Consider the following 16572-nt stretch of genomic DNA (forward strand, 5'->3'; position numbering starts at 1 on the left):
TTTCCTAGGATATTGTTTAAAATTTTTTGGAGCACTGGTTTGGTATTCATGAAGTTCCTAAGGTCATCTTTGTCATGAAAGTATCTTATTTCTCCATCAATTTTGAAAGATTCTTTTGCAAGGTCCATCAATCTGGATTGGAGGTTGTTTTCCTTTAGGTCTTGTAATACATCACTGTAAGCTCTTCTTGCCCTGAATGTTTGTGTTGAGAAGTCTGCTGTGATTCAGATAAGCTTTCCTTTGTATGTGATTTGTTTCTTTTCTCTAATTGCTAGAAGAATTTTGTTCTTCTGTTGGGTTTCTGGAATCTTAACTGTATGACTATACAGTTAAGTGTAGATTTTTTTTCTCATTGAGTTTATTGGTACATTTTAGGAGATTTTTTTTTTAAATCATGGCTAGTTGGAGTCCTATATGCCTCACTTATCTGTATGTCAAGTTCTTTTCCCCTACTTGGAAAGTTTTCTGCCATTACGTCTGTGAACATTTTTTTTTTATGGCATCTGCACTCTCTCCTGTTTCTTCATTGACTCTGATCAATCTTATGCATCATCTAGTAGCTGCTGGATTGACTTCTTGTGTTCACTTACTATTTTAAAAATATTTTTTCTTTTCCTGGTCACTGACTGCAATCCTATCTTCTATATCTGAAATTCTGTCCACGCATTGGCTCATTCTGCTGTGCAAACTTTCAATGGAGTTTTTAATCTGGAAATCTGTTTGCATGTTTTTGTTTTTTGGTACCAGGGATTGAACTCTCTGGTCCTTGTGCTGTCAAGGCAGGCAGCAGAACCACTGTGCTAAATCCCCGACACCCTTGTTTGCCTGTTTTATGGATTCCATTTGTTTCCTATGTTGGGATTCCATCATGTTCCTCAGCTCCACTATTTTTTACCTGTGTCTGCTCTAGATTAATCACATCTTTATACTATGGCCACAATCTCTGCTGTTATCTGAGAAACTATTTATGATTTCATTTTTTTCCAGATCCTCTTTTGTTGCCAGTTCAGGGAGTCTGGGTGGTTTAGTATCAGATTCTTCCAACTTGTCTCTTTTTGCAGTTGCCTTAGGTGATATGGAAGTATGGTTCTGGGACTTGTTTATGTATCTTCTCATGTGAACACATGCAGCCTGCTGTACCTCTGTTGAAGCAATTTTTTGCTCACCCACTGGTCGTCAATTCTCAGCAAGCCACTGAGCAGCCTTTTCTCTGTTGCTCACCAGTACACCAATTCCTGGGTTCAGAATGATGGCTTCTGGATCCCTGACATGACCTGTTGTCTGGGTGTGCTTTTGGCTGGGGCCTGTGCACCCTTGAGATGGTATTTAGGTATGCCTCTTGCTGGGGCCTCTATGTACTTGTTGTCTGGGACAGCCTTTGGCTGGGGGCCGTGCATACCAGTTACTGGTATCAGAGAAGGCTTCTGGCTAGGGTCTCTGTGCACTTATCAATGGTATAGGATCAGGCCTCTAGCTGAAGCTTGTCCGCTTAGGCAGCTTTTTTCTGGGGGAGGGGGGCTTTGGCTGGACAGATGTGCCCTAGCCTCTGGGGTCGGGGCAGAGCCCTTGCTAGTATCTGCCTGCAGCCACACTGCTCTGGATCTCAGCTGCTCCCTGGGATCTGCTCACACTTACTGATGCTATTATGGGCAGACCTCTTAATGAAGCTTGTGCCAAGATAAGCCCATTGTTACTGATTAGTATATCTACAAATATATAGCACTATGTTAATTACTTATTTAGGGCCAACAGATTAGCTATAGAAGTATTATTTCTATTTAATAGATGAGAAAACTAAGGCTCAGATATAACACAAAATTGACTAACAAGACCAAAGAGCTAAGTAGCCACGTTATAAATACTTGTTTAGATTCTAGAACTTATAGTCTTTTACCTTCACCATTACTGAATTATTTATCTTCTTTTGTGGCTTACTTAAACTAAATCTCTTAATTGTTGTATCCTCTTATAAAATTAAGATTAAAGTCCTCTGGCTACTATATGCAATACTTTGAGGACAAGTGGGTTTATTATTATGCAAAGCATCAAAGTCCTCAGAAAGCAAATATAATTTATTTCTAGGTATGCAAACAAAACTATTTAAAAATGTTCACACAATAATGAATTAGCAGTTTTATAGAAAGACAGCTTCTATCATAGTCTAAAGTAATGTTGGCATTCATGAATCTATACATGTTTAAACTGTTGTATAAAAAGCAAACTTCAAATCACTAATAACATCCTATTCCAGAAATCTATTCTCTGCAGCCTCACATTTGGCTGGACAGTGTTTAACTGTTCTCCTCAGTTTACCCTTGTCCTTCTGCTGTACTAGCCTTTGAACAAAGGAGTTGCTCCTCAAATAATGAAGAAATTATAGACTGTGTTGTCATAATCAATCATAGAAAAGTACTTCTGTGCCTATAATCTAAAAGCAATTCCACCTGGTCATTTGCAGTGTGACTTTATGATACTTAAAAAAGCAAATACAAATAATGTGGCCTAAATGATTACAATTTGTTTCTCTCTCATTTCCAAAAGAAATATTGGGACTTATACCTTCAAAGGATGAGATCACCTCAAATCACCTGGGCACCTTTACAAGACAAGGGCCACCAAAAGAGCTGATTGATTCTTCTCTAGCCCAATGCGATTCAAGTTCTGAATCTGTAACTTTAGGTAAAATTACATGATCCTTGTAAACTCTGGTTTTCTCATTGGCTACAAATAAGTTCAAAGGAAATAATTTGTGTACAGCTTGGTATTAAGTTTCCCACTGCTGCCATGACAAATCATCACAGAATTAGCAAACTGAACCTAAATAGATACATAATGAATATATTCATTGTGAAATACTGGTATAAATAAATAAATACTTGCGCACACATATTTGCATATATGTAAATATATACAAACATAAATATATATGAATACATAAATATGTATATATTTATATATAATATATATGTATTTGCATCTTGATCCTTTTTACTTCACCTTCTTTCTCTCTTATATACCTGTATACTTATATCCCCTTCCTCTCAAAAATGTGTAACACTAAAAGATACCTTGCCATTATTTCTCCTCAAAATACTTCCCTTACTTTATACATACTTTTCCCATTATTCTTGACACTTCCTGAAGCAGTTCTGGAAGTCTTCTTTAGTGAATGTCTTTTCTCATGCCTGCCTAAATGCACTGAATCTGTTCAAAATGCTTACCTTTCATTGTCATTTTGACTTTGGGGAAAATCCAGAAGTCTTATAGTGCCACATACTATGAATAAGGTAGACGAAGACATATAGTAATGTTTTCTGAGCCTTCTTTTTCTGCTGGATGGCATTTAGAAGCAGCATTCACTGTATTTTTTAACATACCTCATAAAGATACTCATGAAAGAGGACTTTCAGAACTGCTTGAGAATGTGGCAAGAAGTATGGGCAGCTATGTTTGAAATGAGACATATTTTGATTAGAATTAATGGCGATTTTTCTTTTACTGTAATAATTCTTTATTACTTAAACATTTGCTGCATCTTTTGACCACGCCTTATAAATTAATTTTCTTACAGTTGTGGAGATAAGTGTACCCCAGGTCTCAATGGGCTACAATTGAACTGGCAGAGCTGCACTCCTTATGAAAGTTCTAAGATCCTGTGTGTTCATTTATGCTACTGGCAAAATATAGTTCCTTGAGCTGATGGGATTCAGGAAGTTCTTGCCTCCTAAATTTTGTGCAGTTTCCACAATCTTCAAAGCCATCAACAGACACCATGGTTCCTCTGATACTTCAGATCCCTCCTGCTGTTTCTTTTATTATCACACTTTCCAGACCAATCCTTCAGACTTCCTCTTTCTCTCTGAAGGGCTCAACTGTGTTCCACTCACACAGGCAGGTTTTATATTTGACTAATTAGCAACCTTAATTCCACATGCAACTTTAATCGCCACTGCCACTTAATGTGACATAGTTACAGGTGTCCAGAGTAAGAACATGGTTTTGAGGGCTATTATTCTGCTGCCATAAGCTCTGAGCATAACATCTGGAAAGATGAAAGTATTTAATAAATAGTAATAATAGCTAGTGCATATGCTTATTTTTACCACATACTTATTTAAGCACTTTATGAATATTTATGTATTTTATCCATGTAATCATCTCAACATGAGATGCAAACTATTATCACCTTCCCCATTATCAAATAAAGAAATGAGGCATAGAAAAATGAGGCACATTATTGAGCACAGAATGAGCACATTACTGAGATAGAATGAAAATCTGAACCCTAGAAGCATGGCTCCATAAACTGTGCTTCTAAATAAATTCTATTCTGCCTCTTCATTTCAATGTGAAGACAATCAGAATACAAGACAAATTTTGCTTAAATTAAATACCAGAAGTGCTAAATAGTTTCAGAATAGGATAACAGCAATTTTAGTATTTCCTTTGCATGTGGTATCATTTTATCATCTTGTCTTCTTTATCCTGGGATGTTTTCCTGCATCTGGGGATGGCATACCTTTGTTTTTCTGGATGAATCTAACCAGAAGAAAGCAGGAATTCTCTGTGCTTAGAAGTTAGGTAGGCATATCCCTACTGTTAGGTTTCAAAGACTGATTACTGTCATAATGAGAATTCGGGAGACCACCTGTTGATTACAACCAACACAGGGTGTAAGTTGTGCAAAGAGTGAACCCCACAAATGGCTTGTTTTAAAAAGTGAGTCTGACCAAAGCCCCTGTGACTGACAGAGGCATTGTTGTGGTGCTCGGACTAGTGTTATCCCACTGCCAATGGCCACAGCTAAGGAAGAGAAACTGCCCACAAAGCTGCAGGGTACCGACATGAGAAAACATGACAGCCAAGGTCACAGTGACTCTTACCCAGATTCCACTGCCAGAACTGAAAACTTCTTAACTGAATTACAGGTTAATCATTAAGCACAATCTATATCTGGTCTGTTCTGTTCCTAATGCAAGAATGCTTGGAAGCTTCTTTCACAAACCTTGCTTGCGTCAGCAACTTCTCCCTAGCAACCACATGTAGCCTCCTCACCCTGACTTAACAAATGATTGTGTAACCAATAAATATCTGCAGTTCTGGCTGTTTCAAAGTCTTTGCTTGCTCTGACCATCCCAGTTCTCAATTTCACTTTAATTCTGTCTCTGAGTCTTTCTTCTCACCTTGCCTTGTAGCATCAAGCAGGAGATCACAATCCTCTGCAGGGGTCTCCCATTATGAGAATATTGCAGAACAAGATACCAATGTTTCAATTTTTAAATACCTCATATCTACTGAAATACTACTGTGTGGCATTTCTTATGGAAAGCCTATTTTGATTCTTTGAAGGTAAAAAGAAAGTAAACTTCCATCGTTTGGTGGATAAAATACCTTTCATGCTCCTGTACCACTGTGTCTCCTTTCTTCCAGGAAGACAGTGCCCTGGGGGATGCTCTGGGTTTGCAATCCAAGTTCACCAGGCTTCCTACCTGCACCTGAACTAAATTTTTCATTGGGTTCTTTGAAAAGTCAGGAGCAGAGGCTGAAAAGGAAGCAAAGAAGAAAAAGGATGAACTTGGGATCATGAACTTAATGAGGGTTGGAGTTTTTTCAATTTCCTGTAAACTTGAAAGGTCAACTGTATAACCATTTTAAAATTATGCTTGGCAAGCCAGGCGTTAGTGCTTGATCTATGGTACAGCATATACAGATTTCAAAGCCAGAAAAGCGCTTCACGCTATGTAGTTTAGGATAAATTCTAAATCTGGAGACAATTACTTTACACAAGAATGTTTAATTTTTTCCGTGAAGATCCAAAATTGCTCACAGCTGAGTTTATTGGAGGAGATCACTTAGCAAAGAATGGTTACAAAAGTTTGTTCTATGAAGTCTTTCTGCTGCCTTCTTGGCTAAAACATGGGGTGTGGAGCCTGGAACTTGATAATGTTCAGAACAGGTCATAGAATGAAGGCTGAATACAGAACTAATATTCTCATTAAAACAAATGCATTAAATTCTATTATAAAATTCTAATATGGCTAAATTTTAACTTCCCAATTGGGAAAGGGAAATACAATGTGAGTACTACATGAAATGTTGTTGCATTAAATATTATGACATACAGGAATATATGTCCTCTAAGAATACATGAGTTGCCAATTCTGAAACAACCCTCAAATGTTCAGGATACATAATAATGTGTCATTTGAATGAAAGAGTATGCTAATCAGAAAAACTTTGTTGTATTATACATGTGGAAAAAAGTTAAGAACCTAATATATTTCTCCAAATATCTAATGCTGTTTTATGAAAAAATCCCTGAAATACAACATATTGTTTTGTTGTTGACATCTTATAGTGAAAAGTAGCATGACATATGTATATGTGTGTGTGTGTGTGTGTGTGTGTGTGTGTGTGTGTGTGTGAATATGAAAAGAAGACACATTATCCAAAAGCTGTTGGTCTTACAAATTTAGATCCCCAAAACATAATGTTTTCTAAAACAAAGAGCTATTGTGTTTGAATAAGATCTTTAAAAAATATATTTCATAGTTTTTCCTTCACATAACACCAGACAATATACTGAGCAGGAATCCAGTAATTTAAAAGATGAATGAACTATGGCTCCTAAGGTTCACTTACTACAACAATAGAGTGAATTTTGATTTAAAATTTGTGAGCAAATCCACTTTCCTTTTTGTCATAATATCCTGCTTCTCTGTCATAGACAATGGGATCCAATTTTCACTTATGATACTTCCTTCACAGGCATTATTCTTGGTACAGATGAGCCATTTCTAATCTTCAGATACCAGGGACAAGACACCTATTTTCCATTAAACTAGGGATTCTCAACTTCTTCAAAACATTTTGGCTTGGATAATCATTCATTGTGAATGGCTGTCTCTGAAATTTAGAAAGCCTGGCAGCCTCTCTGGCTTCTACTTACAGTACACTAATATCACTAATATTATACAAGAAAGTCTTTCTCCCTGACACCTTAGTTGAGACAAAAACAAAACAAAACCAAAAAAGAAAAAAAGGAAAAAGATAACTCACCTAGACATTTGCAAATATATTCTCTGGGGACATGTCTGTTTATAGCTAAGGACCACTGAGTTAAAACCCAGCAGGACCTTACAACCTTCTGGCACTATGGATTGGGTAAGAAATTGGTAAAGATCTAAATCAACTTACATGTGAGCAATAACATACAGGAAAGTGGGTTCTATTTAAGCAATTGTTCAAATTAAGACAGCCATTTTCTCCAGTAAATTAACTACGGTAGCAAACTAAACATCTTGAGAACCATCAAAAAGAACCTGTAAGTGCTAAGTAAGCCCTGTTTGGATCAAGCTATTCTGAAATCAAAATTCTCTATTTTAATTTCAGAGACTGATGAATTTCTTTTCCCCATCCCTTTTCCCTCTCTTCCACTTTTACTTTTCCATTTTATGCAATGCTACGACAATGTGGTTGAATTTTCAATCTTTTGCAATTTAGGTAGGTGTCCTTGAAGACAACTGCCCTAAACATGATAGAATATTTTCTTTCTTCTCCTATGCCTAAGTTTCAAGAATAAGACAATAATTCATAATTTTAAGTAATAGAGATAATTAAAGCTTCAGCATGACCAGTATTTGGCACTTCTAATAGAGTTAATAATGATAAAAGCAACTCCTTTTGAATCAAGCATTCTAGATTCAAATATTGGTATTTGCTTTCATGGGCCAGCAAACACCAAAATTACTTATTCTTTTATGAGGCAAATCTTAGTCCCTAACATTGGACCTGGATAAGGATATATTAGGTGAACTTTCTTTCTTCTGTTAATTTACTTCAATCTTTGGGTCTTAATTCTGGATACAACTGATGTTTCTCTTTATAAATAATTAAACTGTGTGCCTTGATTAGAAATGCTGAATGATCATGTTTTAATATTGTAGATGTTGGAAACTAACATGAAAAGTAAATATGTTGACTTCTGGCAACGATGGGAGATTTACAAAGAAAGTTAAAATGTGAACAGAGAAAATGAGTCTTACCAACAACCTTGAGTTCAGCACTGGAATAGATGAGTCCATGTTTGTTTTCTGCTATGCACTGGAACATGCCAGAATCGGTCACATTTAGGTTTGATATTGTAAGAGCGCCATTTTCTATCTGTATTCTCTCCTAGACGATAAAAAAAAAAATGCCTCACATATACACATCTTAGAACAAAATTGAATACATCTGAATTTCACTTCAAAAAGACACAAAACTTCTACATTTTCCTCTGAGTGTGCAACAGTCTGACCTGAAATTTAATCTTTGTTTCTTTCAAATTTGAAAGACTCACTGGAACTATGAACAAATACTGCTTAGCCCCAAAGTATATAAGAGACAAGTATCAAAGCAGCAGGCAAGCAATGGTAGTCATTTAATTTTTTATGTATGGTTAAAATTTCCAATTTAAAAAAAATCCCAGATTTTCATCCCATCAACTAGAGGTATTTTCAACGCACATTTTTAAAAATTGTGAAAGTTGAATACATTATCAATACAGTGCATTAAAAAAGGTTCTGTCAAACATACATTATTTGCAAGGGTTTTCAGAAAGTATGAATGGTTCTCTATAGAAATTTAAAGGAACATAATTGATTTAGTACAGAAAAAAAGACTCAAAATTACATGGCTTGAGAGGGAAAATCATTGTGAAAATAACTATTCATGAAACAAGGCAACCAAGTAATATATATATTTATTCTCTAGAGGCTACCAAGTTGTGAAACAGGAAAAGGAAAATACCTTCTATATTTTATTAAAGCACAGCCTTTTCTACTTTTAATACCAAGAAACAGTATATTATTTTGTAACTAACTTCATAAAACCACCTTTACTCAATGAAATGAAATGTTGAAAAGATCTTACTGGCAGACTGGATACTGGATTTTTATGTTATTATCTTGTAGCACTTCTTAGATGAAAATAATACTGTATAAACTCAATTGTTTACTTTGGTACTAGGAACCAAAGGAAGCAAACTGACCCAGCACATTACCTTACCTCTAACACCAGGGCTTCTCCATTTTTCAACCATCGGTAGGAAGGTTTGGGCTTCCCACTCGCTCGGCATTCCCAGTAAAGACTGTCCTCCACAGCCATTTCCATATCTTTTATTAATTGAACCCAATGAGGCTTTGCTGCAATGGGAACATATAAAAGAAATTCAGAAAATCCAGCAAATCAAAAATAAATAATCTATTCAAGTAAATAAAAATAAATATAAACTGCAAGTAATAGATTAAAGTTAGCCGAGAGCTAGAATTCTATTTAGTTCAGTGTTTACTAAGTGGTCTTTGAAAGATCTCTAGACTTGCAGATGGATACTGCAATCTGTCATGCCCTAAACAAAACTCATTGTGCTGTCTTCAGTTCAAAATTTTGAGCACTGTGTGATATCCCTCAGATATCTATTAATAGGTAGCAATGAAGGTAACAAAATTGATTTTCCTCCAAGTAGTTTTGAATCATGAGGCCACAAGTGATGACAATCCAATAACTGAGTGACAGTAAATACTACTCTTAATTAAGAACTAAATATTAATATCCACAGGAGAAAAGCTTCTAAAGCTAAGGAAAAAGGCATTTCCTTCAAGTCAGAAATAACTTTTAATTAAATACAAACCAGAGAGCATGTTACAAACCTCTAAGATAAAAAAAAAAGCAGCCAAAAATGGATAAATTGGATTAATTTGAATCATATGATTTTTTTTACCAGAAAAAGAAGTAACTGATGCAACTTCAAATCATGTATGCAAATCAGTTGGAGCAAATAGATTAATCATTTTCATTTATGTTTTACGAGGTACCTTAAAAATTATTTTTGCAGATGAAAGCAATGTTCCACTTCCAATGAAAGGCACTCAATATACACTGTATATTCAGCCAAGGCTCAGCTTGTGTTTTAGATCCAAAACTGGGAGGTGAGACGTCTTACCAGTTTCACAGTGCATTATGCATGTGATGTGTACTGTGGAATTCACATTTGCATCCTCCATATGGAGAAACAGTTTATCTATTTCTATTTAATTGTAACTATGGGAGGATTTTTTTTTCCATTTCTATCTTATAAAATTGCTTTTTTAAAAAATGAAATGAAAATGGAACTATGGCTATTTAGCTGTTACTGAAAATGTACAGGTCGAAGTCTTTCCTTCTTTTGTTTTTGTTTTGTTTTGTTTTACTAAAAACTACTTGTCCAGTACAAAGTATAGTTCACTCCTAAGTTAATTCTGTCTGCTTTATATTAAAACATATATTCCTCTTTAAGGTATTATTAGTCCAAGATTAAATGAAACTCCAAATACATTTACATATGTGACTTTGACAGAGACCAGAGTTTATAATAAAAATATCTATGAGCTGCCTATACTAATATCTTCTTATCTAAATTGGAGGGTACTCTGGTGAACTAAGCCAAATGTAAGAGTACACCTGCAACATTAATCATGGTTTCCTTCTTCATCTGTCATATAAGATTCAAATATTCTCTTGAACCATTTTTACATGGACTATTAGGGCAGATAACTACAGAACTATATGGAATGTACTGAATGTACTAAGTTTAAACAGAATTTATACATCAAGGTCAGGAAACTCTCTCTGTCATTAATATACAAGTTATTTCTTAGGTGCAAATCGTATTACCTACCAAATTGACTAAACCAAAAGTCTACCTCATTTACTAAGTATAGCAGAGACTGTTGATTTTCTTTTGTGCATTAGTTTCCTCTCATATTTATTCTTCCAATAACTCTAGTTTTTCATTCTGTCATCTTGTCTTACTTCACGTCACAGCATCCATAAATTCTAGGAAAACTTGATTGTATATAGTCTGTTGCAATGGAAGCTTTTTATGCTGTCTAATCCAATTTCTCCTTTCTAGTAACTAGTATGTATTCGATAATATAGCCAATATGAGTTGAAGAGGAATGCTACAGTTTTGGACAAAGAAGAATGAAGAACACTTGAAGTACTAGTCATTGCTGGCAGTCATTTTATGTTATAATGGAAATATATAGTGGTAATATGTAGAAAAGGGAAAAATAATACATAAGATCAGAAACAAAAAAATTAAAAACAGTCATGGACTGATAGTAAGTACTTGAAAGTTAGGTTAATTTAAGATTTTCATCATATGAGGCATAGACTTGCTTATTATTTATGCAGGTATGGTGCTACATACAGTTGAAACCATTCTACTCAAGCATTAAGAAAGCTGGAATATACTGTGTGTTCTTACTCTGGGAGTGATTAGGTAGTGGATACTTAGAAGAAAAACATTGGAATGTAGCAATATAATAGACTGTTTATTTTTTATTGATTGATTCATTGGTACCGGGGATCGAACTCAGGACCTTACGCTTGCAAGGCAGGCACTGGGACTACTGGGCTAAATCCCCAGCATATAATAGATTGTTTTAGTTAGTTCGCCTGTAAGTAAGGACAGCCTAAAATAGAGTTGGCTGGATGAAAAGAAAATAGCACACACAGAGACCTAAATCAAGTCATGCAGCTAGTTAAACTTAAAAATGTAAAAAAAAAACCACAAGATAAAAGGTTAGCATAGGAATGGAGAGAGAAAGACCATTCCTTCTAGGAAGAAGGTTCTTATGCAGAAGATGCTAAGGTAGTTGACAGTTTCGTTCTATCTCAGGACTGAACTGTAGAAATGCAAAATAACAAGTTTCCTTTGAATTTGACCAACTAACTAATCTTAGAAAAAAACTCTACAAACTCTCCTGTGCTCTGCTTATCTATATAACCCAAAACAAAGTAAGTATGGTGGTAATTCCACTTCCAGAACCTCCTGCTGATGGGCATCAACCAAGAACAATTCTCTTATTATTATTTCCAATATAAACTTTCGTAAGTTCGTCTTTGTTCCAGGATTTCATCCAACTAAGGGAAGAATATAATCGCATTTATTTGATGTATGGCTCAATTTGTACAAAATTAACTGCTGCAGAAAGAAGTAAACTAGGGGCTAAAACAATGTTACTTGCATTGTGGGGTCTCAGAGCTATACAGACATATGAGTTCTGTGCTTACCTCTTCTCTGCCACCATTATCTTTTCCATATCTTCCTACCAAGTCACAGACCTTGCTTTTTGGGGCACTTCCCCAGTGGGACCCTTCCCCATATGCTAAACAAATCATATCACAAGACAGGAGATTTACAGACTGACTCATGCCAGTAATCCTTACCTCCGTTCATTCTGCCCTTAACAGAACCTAAAAATTTACATTACCATAACAAGAATTAATCTTGACAGATACGATGCACTTGAGGACCTCACACCTTTGAAAGGGTTCATAATAGGTCCTATTATTTTATTTTAATAATTGTCTCTGTAAACATATTCCTCCCTGCATCATTTATGTGTGCTAAAAGAGTGCACTGCAAACTGTACCAATTTCCAATTTCTAAAATAAATAGGCTATAATGTGATTTGCCTTTCACAAAATGGGTGATTTCCCACTAGTTTCACAATGTTTTGAATGATCAAACTGGAAACACATATTCACTGAGCTTACATTTTCATACATTTTATAGGTGCACTTTGTAAAATCAGGTATTTATACTTTCTAAATTATGTTTTCATCAAAACCTAGTGGTTTATTTTTAAGTAAAAGGCATTTTAAAACAAATTTTGAAAAGAATAAAGGAATATAAGTCTTCTATAGACTCAAAATGAAGGTAAAATTATTATTCTTTATCCAAATTTAGCAATACATCAAATAGATGTGATTACAAATTAAAGGCAGCAAATAGAGTGCAGATACATTATTGAAAGGAATAGAATAATAGTGAATAACTCAACCTGAGATTACTTAGTTTGATTATGCAAAAATTGCAACTTCTCCCTGTGGGGTGTTTTTTTCCCTGCTTAGTAAAGGTAATAATGCTATAAAACCTTCTTTCCTAGAAGAGAGGGTACACAGAAAAGATCTCTAATATGTATGAGCAAGTGAAAGGTTACTCTTGGAAAAAAACTATGAAATATTTCATTATAATATACATCATTTTCAAATGCAAAAGGAATATATCTCTAACTTTGTTACAAATTTTATTTCTTTTTGATTTCTCCCTTTTAGGATAAATGCTTATATTCATTGAACAAAATGAGAATAAAACAAGTAAAATAAATGAAATTCTCCCACAATCTCTCCCCCAATCCCCAAAGCCAGTGTTTTATAGATGGGGAAACAAAAGGTACGGAATCTGTCTGCCCACAGTGGATGCTCACCATAGTACGTGAGACGCCCTCTGGCTACATTCTTTCCTCGGGAATTCTCCGCGATGCATTCATAGGACCCCGCATCCTCCTGCTGGAAGGCTGGGATCTCAAGCACACCACTGAACTTCCTCAACTTGATCTTGGCCGGGAACGGCATTCCATCACTTCTTCTCCAATTAATCTGAGGTACAGGGCTAAGAGGAAGAAGGTCACATTGTTTGTTATCTGGAAGCACGTAAACTTTGACAAAGCCTTTCTCCAGACAGAGATAAGGTGGAGGTGTAAATGAGTGACACCCCCAGTTGTCAATTACATAAAAACAACGTTAAGATTACATCTTTAACTTGATATTTTAGCATATTTAAATCTTTAAGTTGATATTTTAATAAAACATGTTGTGCATTTTCTTCAGTCAATTCATGATTTACAGAAAAAAGAAACAAAAAACAAAAAACAAGAAGAAGCCTAATACATTCCACAATACTGGAGCATAACAGATGAACAGGGAAAAGAAAAATAACACTAATTTACTCTATGAAATTAGTCAGGTAGAGCCATTTTCTCCAAATTGTCTTCCTCCAAACTGCACTGCATATGTGAAGAGAGGACGTGTGTCAAAACCCACCCTGCTGTTTTATAGCAACCTGATGCTAGAGCACAGCGAGGTGAGTATGAGAAAACTTACTTTCCAAGGGCAAAACACTCCAGTTTCACAGTTGCACCTTTAGCTGCCGGAAGAGTTTCTGGAAACTGAACTTCTATTTTGGGTTCATATTCACCCATCACACCTGTGATGTACAATACAGAGTTAATACTGTGAATGTTTCCTCTGGAATTGCCTCGTGTCTTAAAACTTTCTTTGCTGCATTTTTCGTCTCTTCTGAGACAAGACCCTGTTATATAGCCCAGGTTGGTCTTGAACTCACAGTTTTCCTGCCTCAACTTCCTGAGTGCTGAAATTATAGATCTACATCCCAATACCAGTCTATTCACTGCATTTTGAACCAGCTTCTAGTAATCTAGATGCTAAAATGGATCAAATCTGAACATTAATAAACATTTAAGAGTTTTGGATTTGCTGATTTTGAAGCAGTCTTAAATTTTCTGGTACAGAATATTTCTACTAAAACCTCTGTCTTTCATATTATATAAAATGGCAGACTGTTGAAATTCTGTATTGTTTGGACATTTCAGTTAAACTGAAATATATTATGATTTCCTGCAATTTCCCAAGGAACAAAAGATACGTTAGGGGATTTACTTAATTTATTTATTGTTACCTTGGTAGCATTGATACCAATCTTAAAGTTATTAACAGTGACTTAATACATGGGAAAGGTCAGAGTCAATTATAACTGGCTAGAAAGAGATGTTCTGATACTTTGTGGTTCTGGCATTATGCTGTATCAGGTACAGTTTATTTTAAATGGGTCAACTACTCAGGCTTGCTATCAAGGTGTTGATGAAAGAGAACTTTTTCCTTTAGTTTTTTGTTCTGGTGCTTTTTAGCCTATAACAAAATTTTCAGAGCTTTCAAAGCCTCAAGCTGGCAAAAGTCAGAAGTGGTGACTTCACCGGAGTAAGAGAAATACAGCATGGGCCCGGGCTCTGAAGGGTCTCATGACTGTTACAATGCTCTGTGAATGCTCCAGGATGTCATGCTTATCTCAAAGACTTGAAATTCTTAGTCATTTTTGAACAAGGGACTGAGTCTTTGTCTCCATTTTGCATTGGTTTCTGCAAATTATAAAGGTGGTCCTGAATAGAGTATGGCTTACAGATTCATTCTTAAATTTTTCATGAGTACATGTTTGCAGTACATAATGCTTACATTTGTCCTCATCACCCTCATGTTCCACGCTGCCCCTAGTTTTACATTTACTGGGAGGTGAGTTTCAACGTGCATGATATGTTTTGGTTGGATTCATTCCTTCTACTATCTCCCTTCACTCCTCCCCCCTTCTTATTGTCTGATGAAGAAAGAATGTAAGGGACAGTTCTTCCACATATATTGTTCAATGGGTTTTTCCTGAAGTCACAACACAGTTTGTACCCAGAATCATACTTTAAAACAATTCATACCATCAGAACGCAGCACCAAAGGAGTTGGAGAGCCCAGGACTCTGGCATTTGTCACCATACTCATAACCACACATGTATAATTTCCCACATCAGACGGTTCCACTTTAGCTATGTAGAGGTGCCCTGTCTCCTGAGAGACAAATCTCCGACTATCTTCTTCAACAAATGACGGATATTCATTGAAGATCCAAGCATAAGACAGTTCTAACCAAATTTGTGAAGATAGAAAGAAATTCCATTGTTAAAGCTTGCCACAGAAGATTAGCAATAAACACAATTACCTTTGCTTCAAAGGAGTTCTCATTATTTTGTTGCAGGTCATGAACAGAAGCGGTTAGATGGTGAGGCTCCTCATTCATTGTTATTATGGAGAGCAACGCTGTTACTTTCATCATCATTCCTGCTCCAGATGCTACCTCTCAGGCCCCTGAGGCTCAGGTCTCGCTCCCTTTGTATTTTTATCTTCATATCACATATTCAATGATATTTCAAATTCATCAGTCTATTCACAGCAATTCCTGAGAGCACACTGTGCACAATTCCTTGACTTCTGAGCAATAATACAGAATTGTTTAACTTGCATATGAATCCCTTCATGATTAAGGCACTGATCCAAGGCCTGGTACCTGCGAAACCCTCTTCTCTCTTGCCCCTGGGTCTTTCCTCAGGCTGCTCTTACAGCAACTATGAGAATAAAGTCCCCCATGATAATTTTCATGAAATGGAATGCCAAGGTAAACAAAATTTCTCTGAGAGAGTTATCGTTCCCTTTATTTGAGATAGTGAGGGCTAAATAATATTCTACTGTTCTGCAAGCTAGCTGCGAGTCGTTCAGAAACATTACTTTTTAACTTCAAACTGATTTCTTTTCTAGTACTGGGGATTGTACCCAGAGCTTTTGCATTGAGTTACATTCCCATTCTTACTTTTTTTTTGGGGGGGGGACAATGTTTTGCTAAGTCACTAAATTGGCTGGTTGGGATCAAAATTGCAATCTTCCTGCCTCAGCCTCCCAGAGTACCAGAATGACAGGTGTACACCACCAAGCCCAAAGCTTCACAGTGATTCTTAAATCATGTTATTACTAAAGAATATTCCACAAAGGTCTAATCAGGTCTGTGGTAGGTTGTAAAATCTGATGTTGTATGGTGAATTATATGAAAATTCAGTGTGAGTGCTGATACTGGCACATACCTGCCCAGTG

The 16572-nt window shown here is 35.9% G+C and overlaps 1 protein-coding gene across 2 annotated transcripts in view; it reads right to left on the reverse strand.

Annotated features, from left to right (window-relative positions):
- The window catches only part of Cntn3 (contactin 3), a 246807-nt gene that overhangs the window by 83896 nt on the left and 146339 nt on the right, over positions 1 to 16572 (reverse strand). For both annotated transcript variants that reach the window (XM_010629962.2, XM_010629961.2), the window contains 6 exons: positions 15369 to 15572; positions 13972 to 14074; positions 13296 to 13480; positions 9049 to 9185; positions 8046 to 8175; positions 5392 to 5542 (listed from right to left, as the gene is read on the reverse strand). In XM_010629962.2, coding sequence (XP_010628264.1) covers positions 5392 to 5542; positions 8046 to 8175; positions 9049 to 9185; positions 13296 to 13480; positions 13972 to 14074; positions 15369 to 15572 — 910 coding nt within the window. The remainder of the gene's footprint in view (positions 1 to 5391; positions 5543 to 8045; positions 8176 to 9048; positions 9186 to 13295; positions 13481 to 13971; positions 14075 to 15368; positions 15573 to 16572) is intronic.

This window comes from Fukomys damarensis, unplaced genomic scaffold (genome assembly GCF_012274545.1).
Source record: "Fukomys damarensis isolate Sample0158 unplaced genomic scaffold, DMR_v1.0_HiC HiC_scaffold_28, whole genome shotgun sequence".
Classification (NCBI taxonomy): domain Eukaryota; kingdom Metazoa; phylum Chordata; class Mammalia; order Rodentia; family Bathyergidae; genus Fukomys; species Fukomys damarensis.